This window comes from Penaeus vannamei, chromosome 12 (genome assembly GCF_042767895.1).
Source record: "Penaeus vannamei isolate JL-2024 chromosome 12, ASM4276789v1, whole genome shotgun sequence".
In the NCBI taxonomy this organism is placed as follows: domain Eukaryota; kingdom Metazoa; phylum Arthropoda; class Malacostraca; order Decapoda; family Penaeidae; genus Penaeus; species Penaeus vannamei.
Window position 1 is genome coordinate 5,026,635 of NC_091560.1, and position 7,846 is coordinate 5,034,480.

A 7,846-nucleotide genomic window follows, 5' to 3' on the forward strand; every position below is an offset into this window, starting at 1 on the left:
GCAGGGTAAACGTTTTTTCAGAAGGATGTGGGGGAAAACATGAAAGTCATATCACAGAATGATGATATAAACTATTACTCTTTGTTTGATAGTTATCAGAGCTGTCCATGGGGACAGAGGCCCATTTACCCTTAATAGTTTCATTAACTGAAAAGTTAAGAGAGAAACGGAAGAGGAAGCTCTATGGCTGTCCCCTTTTAGATCATACATGTATGTATTCTGTACATATGTACATAATGTATGTCATGCATATAATGTATGATTATATGTATGCATGTATTTATGTAGTGAAACTAAGTATTTGTCTCTATTCTCTAAAAATTTGGCAAGGGTTTGAAACTGGAGGCCCTGAAACATCAGAACTGCAGCCTTTTATTGATAATCCTTGCTTCATAAATTCTTTATTTCAACATCTTTTTTTTCTTTTGTACACCACGTTGGTATAGTCATTCTTGAACCCAGTAAAAAATCCAGCACTAGATGTATTTATGTATGTATGTATGTATGTATGTATAAATATATAAATATATAAATATATAAATATATATATATATATATATATATATATATATATATATATATATATATAAAAGGTTTGGGGCATAAAGGTTAAAACAAACTCAATTTTCTATAAAAAGGTTCATGTATTATTGAGACCTGACACAGGAAAACTGCAGAATAATATAAAAATCACACGGGACATAGGTACATGTTAAAGTACATGAGACCATCACTCATTCTTACATTCAGTCTGTATATATACACATTCATATCATGATTTAACAACATTCTGCTGTTGCAGTAGATATTGTAAAACATTTTGGCATGAAACTACATTTTACTGCTAAAATGATACAAATGATCACTTGATCTATTGCTAATAATTTCAAGGAGACTTATTCTTTTCTCATCACTCAAGATATATGCAATTTTTGTGTAACATTCAGAGTGGCAAATGTGGGAGGCTGGTGTCTGCACCTCTATGATCGTGAATTTCTTCTTAAAAAAAGGAAACATATGACTGAACAATATCAAAAGTTTGATATCTACATAAATAATGTTAAACTTAATGAGCAAATACAATGTATGGCATTAAAAGAACTATATGATCACATAGTTAACATCCATCAAGAGCAGCTGTGAGCAGCAGCATATACCAAAAACTTCCAGAGTCAAAACAGCGTCTCAGATAATTGAGTGACCTTGGAGTTCACTTGACCCGTCATGGGAAAATAACTCCATTGCTCTTCCAAGCAGTTGTAGAACAGGTAAAACACTTTACCAAAACATAATAAAATAATGTTACTTCTAGTCCTTCATGAAATAAAACTGAGAAGAATATCCGTCACAATATTCAATTTCCTTGTATATATTACAAAAAAGTTAACTAAATATAGTACACTGCAATACTATCCGTATCTTACATTCTGAGTAATAGAACACAAAAAAAAGGAAATGATTCCTTGAACAATAAGAACAGAGGCAAACTGACATCAAAGGTTAAGCTCAGACAAGTGCAGGGGTTCGTATTCATAGATAAACTCCCAGTTCTATAGCCTTAACTATCCATTCATGATCATTAAATAAAAGTGACACGATCATACTATCAACAGTTAAACAGGCAAGATAAATCAGTTAAACCATTCTTTGTTTCCACTACTTTATGTACATCAACTTTTTTCTGAGAAGAAAAAACGAACAAACAAACAAACCTTAAAAGCGAACACAGACTGAGACTCAGTGTGATTATCAAAAAATCTGGGAAAAATAATCACCAAGAAGTTACAAAATCCACATATCATCTGCTGATATAAAAAAACAACAGCCCACTTGTGAGCTCCTCGTCTGCAGTGTTTAGCACAATATACACACACAATATCACTCTTAGTCGCGGCCAGTTCATTCATGTGGAGATGGTTGGAAACAACACAATATGGACAACTTTATACTGTTCTGCAAGATACAATCTCTGCACACAATGAGAGGATATGTTTTGTAAGATGGTAGAAAGGTCCTCGAAGTCTAAGCTATTACTGCTGACTTAGAATTTTTTTTCTGTTTTTATTTAAATATACTTGTTAAGTTTCAATTCACATTTATAATAGGCTAAAGGGATTATTCAAACCATGTTAATCCCATAACATTTATCCCACTTAAAAAATAAATGTTGCAGTAATCCAATTGACTTTATGGGGGTGAGATGCAAAAGGACCTCTTTTTTGCATGCACACTTTTCAGCAATATTCAAGCAATGACTCTGGGAATAACAAGGTTTATTCTGTTTTACTTCTGCTGGAAATAACTAGCTGGAGGGTTTAATCTGTGCCTAACATACAATGAGTATCAAATATCACTTACTAAACTAAGTTAAGGATGTGCCTTCCATAAACAGTAGCATTTGACACTTATGATCATGATACCTAGGATTATTACAGTAATTATATTTCTGGATACAATCACTAAAAGCAATTGTGAGGAGAGTAATGATATACAATCACACAAGACATAAGATAATACGGCTCCCCTTTCTACCTCATAACAAAGGGAAATGAGCCTTCACAACATGTTAAATAAAAAGCGTAATATCACTAGTCTCGCCACAATCTCCACCCAGAACATTTGAACGAGCAGATTTTTCAAAATCTTGTAAAATGGAGTCCTTTTACAAAATTGTCTAAAGATAATCATTAATAACATTAACTTGATTAGAAAACTAGACAATAATGAAAAACAAAAACAAAAAAGACTCAAAACTTTAACACTATCAGAAGACAAACCGAACTTGTGAGAATCAATGCCATGAATGCATACACAGATGTTCTCAACAATTTAGATCATCTGACAATGGGTGGATTCCAATAAAAAACAAAACCTTTTTCTTCCTTTTTCCTTTTCTCTTTGTTTTCTTGGTATGCTGAGCTGTACGTTCACGCTTGTCTCAAATGCGGAGTCTTCAGAATATAGTCCTGATTTTTCCTTGCACGCACATGCCCAGTGAGCACTCCAACTCAAGAACAAAAACGAGGTACTGTCTTTATACAGAGAGAAACAAAGGGGAAAAGGCTGCTTGCCACATCAATGTATAGGCAGGAACTGACCTACCAAAGTACCAAGCAGCAACAGCAGCAGCTTCTTCTTCCAGTGTTAACCTTGTGGAATCAAAGCAGTTACTTCATTCATAACAACACAGCGGGAGTCACAAAAGAGTCTAATATCTGAATACTTGTGGGAAGGGCCTATCGCATGAGGGCATCATCCTATCACTGCGGTCACAGATCCACCAACCTCATCATAACTCTAAATACTATTTAGCACTAGTCTTCCTTTAAGCAATTTTTTTTCTTTTTCTCACTATGTGCAACTACAGTTTTAAGCTTGAAAATCTACATACACTTAACAGGGAGACACAAATTGGCAGTTTGAATACAGTCATTCACAGATGATTAACGGGTATGAAATTCTCTTTGAATATAAGTCCTGCTACTTTTATTACATCTATAAATGTAGACAACAAACAACATCACCTTCATGGAGATATCATGTTGCAATAAATAGGTCTTTGTAACTCTGCTTCGCTCCATTCTTCTAGTCGACGAAATAACAATGACAAAAAATCTACACACAAACACACCAAAAAGAAAGAGAAACAGAAAAAAAAATAGGGCAAAGAATACTTTGTAATTTGTCAGTATGGAATGTTCCAAGACCATCCCTCAGAAAAGAAGAACTGTAAGTGTGACGGCTTAAATTCCGGAACACCTATCAATTTCATGGGGAGGGGGGGGGGGGATAACAATAATATTTAAAAAAGAAATAAAAAAAAATAAAAAAAAAAGGTAAAGGGGAAGAGGAGGTTCAAAAAGTGGGGCAAGGAAAATTCTGCTTGATGTAGGGGGGGGAGGGGACAGAGGAGGACATAAATCAATCGTTCCTGTGACTTCTTCCTTTAATTACATTTTTTTTTTCTTACTTCATTAACTTTTTTTTTCTAGGGGATGTAATGTTTAGTCTCCTTCCGCTTAACATACTTTGGTACATCACCAGCCTCGGGATTTTTACTTTTCAGGTAACTTCTATGCATCACTGGAAAACAAAAATAGAATACAAATTTTAAAAAATATAAAGTGAAGGTAAAAATAGTAATTAGTTGCAAATAATTATAAACGTATATTTCTTTTTTTCTGAAAATATAGTGTCACTACCAGGTGTACACTGATGCTTTAAAATTCACAAAAGTGAGTGTGTTCAAAATAATAAAATACATATATATATGTAAAATTAGAAAAAAAATCAGATGCAGTGCCACCATCAATGATCATCTATGTCTTCTTATTTCTATAAACAATAAAATGAGCATAAAAAAGTAATGCACAATATAATCAATACATGATCCAAGGCTTTATCTCATGTCGGAAAACAAAGACGACAAAAAAAAAAGACAAAGAAAAAACAAATGCCAAGTAATAGCACTTCTGATGAAAATGACAATACACCAAAAGGCAGGAAGGGAGAATTAGAGAAAGAGAGAGAGAAAGCATGAAATTCCAAAACAGAACCTTGGATCATGACAACAATTCAACAATGTACTGTTCCATTACAGTGTTGCAAGCTGCAAGCAGATCTTGGTAATACCAGATAATAAAAGGGCTGACTTTCTATTGATTAAGGGGTAGAAAAAAAAAAGAAAAAAAAAAGAATATCCAACTAATATATCTAGTGAGTTTGACCTGCTCACAGCCAACTAACAAAACAAACAGCATATGCCAAAGGGTATTTTCATACAAATTCTGTTAGTTTACCTGTCCAGGTCTAGTCGGTTCGAGCGGTAGGTTAGTGCAGTCGGTCTTGCTCTGTAGTGGTCAATTAGATAAGTCAGGAGTCAGTGGTGGTGTCATTTGAGAGAGATGGAAAAGGACTCAGATGATGGACTGAGTGATCCGTCACAAGGAGAAAGGAGTCGCACAGGGTTGGCTTCCCACTTGACTAGAGTTTGATGCAAACTAACACTATCTGGGGCCTATTAGTCTACAACACTAATTAAGCATTTAAGTAATCAAAGACATGCAATAAATAATAAATACATAAATAAATATACGGAAACCAAAAGCAAGCTATACATCTTTTAAGCAGCTTCCAGGGACAGAATGCTTGTACAACTGTTATTGAGGAAGAAAACAAAGCTTCTATAGGATGTTAGACTCATATTAATTACTTGCATACACCTCTGTTAAGTACAGTTACAAAGAGTCTACATGGCAGCCATGTACAAAAGATAAAGTTACAGTAAATGTTGAGATCAGAGGACAAGGAGAAAGAGTGTCGTACAGCAGAGTGCAGATGGCCGGCCGAACGCTTGGCCACTACGCATCATATTCGTCCCGAGAGTAGGCTGGCGATATCTTCCAGCCGCCAAGATTGATGGTGCGCTGATTCGGATTCCAGGGGGTCGGGCCGTGCAGGAAGTTTGTGGGGCCCTGAGGCCCAGCCGGGGGGTTGCCAGGGGGGGGCGGGTGAACTTGCATCCCCCCGGCGGCTGGCCCTGTCCCAGGGGGGGGTCCCCCATAATACTGCGGTCTGCAATATCCAACACATCCAGCCCACCTCAAGAATGTGCCAGCCAAGAAGCAACCCAACATTATGAAACCTTCACCCTTACATCCACTACTGGTTGATAGATTTCACAAGAATCAGCTACACTTTAATATCCTTAGATGCATTAAGCATTATATTCACTTTATCATATATCACTATGTTTAATCACTCTTCCTTTAGGCACTCATATACTCAGTACTTCCAAAAAGAAATTCACAACCTGAAAACTATATATCACCATAAACATATTTCAACTGCCATCCATTAATCTACTCACTGCAAAAGTCCTCCATAGCTGATTAAAGAAAAGACATTTCTCTAAGATAAAACCTTGCCAGACTCATGTCTCCTCTTGATCTCCCATTCTCTCTGTTCCAAGCACATCTCTATGCCACAAGATACTTATTCTATTCTTTGTTACTGTGACTTTTGTATTCATAATTGTGCCTTTTATTCCTAACAGGCCACAATTCCCCCTGGATATGTCTATTTACACCTGTCTTCACGTCCTGATGTACTTCATCTCACGCACCACATATCTTAATGCTCACTTTCTAATGCTACAAAATTGTAGGATAGATCTTCTCCACTGTATGATCGATGAAGTCTTTAAATATTGAAATGAAAAGATATACATTCTTTTCACTAACTCTACACTACTGTAATCATCTAGAATCAAGTTATGGAACTGAAATGCAATAAGAAAAGAGAGCCAAGGTCACAACCACAGACACACATTACATGCCAATATTTCCAAACACAATGAAAAGTGTCCCCATAAATTCAGTTCCCTCTTCTTTCTAAAATGCAAATCATATATTGACGTCACTTGCAAAAGCTGATTCCTGTGAAAAATATCACTTTTTAGGTCATCTTCCCTTAGCAGCACTAAGAAGATCTACATAACTCTTTGTCAATCAATATCCAATCCACAGTGAGTATTAGTTAACTAATCTACAATTTGAAAATAACAAAAATAGTTCATACAGATTAAAAGATATGTAAGTAATAAAAAATATATATATTAGTTCTTTCATCATGAAGAATTGTGGATAGTATTATACATAAAAGTTACAAAGATATTAATACCCTTTTAGTTTATAATGTTAATCCTCATTCAAACAAGAAGTAAAATGATTAATAACTTGTCAACAGGTCATGTCATTTTGTACTTGTCTGTGTATAAGATGTTGCTTGGAAATTAATCAGCAATGGGAAAATTCTTCCACAGTAATTTAATGTAAATGTAAAATGTATAATGAACACACTACAAAAGCCATTTTCATTGCTGGAAATACAAACAACATGTTATACAAATAATATTATGTCATAACTGTCATAAGCCTGCAAATCAAACTTATATATCATTATATTAGACATTGCCTAAAAATGTAAATAAATATATGAAAGTTACAGCCATAAAAGTTTACATTCAGTCCAATATACAGTATATACAATGCAGATGCTATACAGTATCTCATAATCATCCTTTAGATAAAAAAAATTTGCTTCCTCTCAAAATTTGAATCAAGATGTCGAAAAGTATATATTACCAACCTGGAGAGATTCACTGCAAAAGAAAGAGCTAAAGGCTTTGCTTTGAAGCGGATTTCAGTTACATTCACCTGAACCAGTAGTCAATTGGTGTCTCATAATCAAGATAATTTAATGAGAGAGCTGAAGCAGATCATTGTCATATGCTGAAGCCAAATAACAAGACACAAAGCAATGTGCAAAGTGCTTCAATAAGAAGGCAGAGACAGTGGCTTGAAAATGAGACAGTCTGTATGCTTTACCATTTCTTCTTCCAATAAAAACTGTTTAGAAAGTCAATCTCAATATTCCAATTTTCATATGTCTATCTTTTTTTTATCAAAAGGAAGACTGGAAATAGATACTACATACATTTATATACATTAGAAACTCTGTTCCTTTATCTCTAAAGATTTTTATCAAACTGCACCACAGGAAAAAGGATAAAATATTTCCTCATAGTTTGAAAAGAGTATATATACTTTTCTTGCATTAGGTATTTGCCGACCATGAATCTCACCATGTGGTTCTATATACCCACATCAAACAAGGATCTTGCCTAAACAAACCTTCATGGAATTGCCTCTTTCATGCCTCAGAACAATGGAACACTGGTTATAGTTATAAGCTGGGGATACACTCGGCATCATAGCCTTAAATGTCATATGTAAAGGAAACAGATTTACAAACACACAATATTGAGAGGAGTTGGATGGGGGGG

General features: G+C 34.9%; 1 protein-coding gene across 1 annotated transcript in view; it reads right to left on the reverse strand.

Annotated features, from left to right (window-relative positions):
• Positions 1-624: 624 nt before the first annotated feature.
• LOC113802277 (prominin-1) overlaps positions 625-7,846 on the reverse strand; it is a 34,175-nt gene continuing 26,953 nt past the window's right edge. Inside the window, exons 23-24 of the mRNA XM_070127603.1 lie at positions 4,800-4,850; positions 625-4,083 (exon numbers count right to left, since the gene is read on the reverse strand). Coding sequence (XP_069983704.1) covers positions 4,074-4,083; positions 4,800-4,850 — 61 coding nt within the window. The 3' untranslated portion in view covers positions 625-4,073. The remainder of the gene's footprint in view (positions 4,084-4,799; positions 4,851-7,846) is intronic.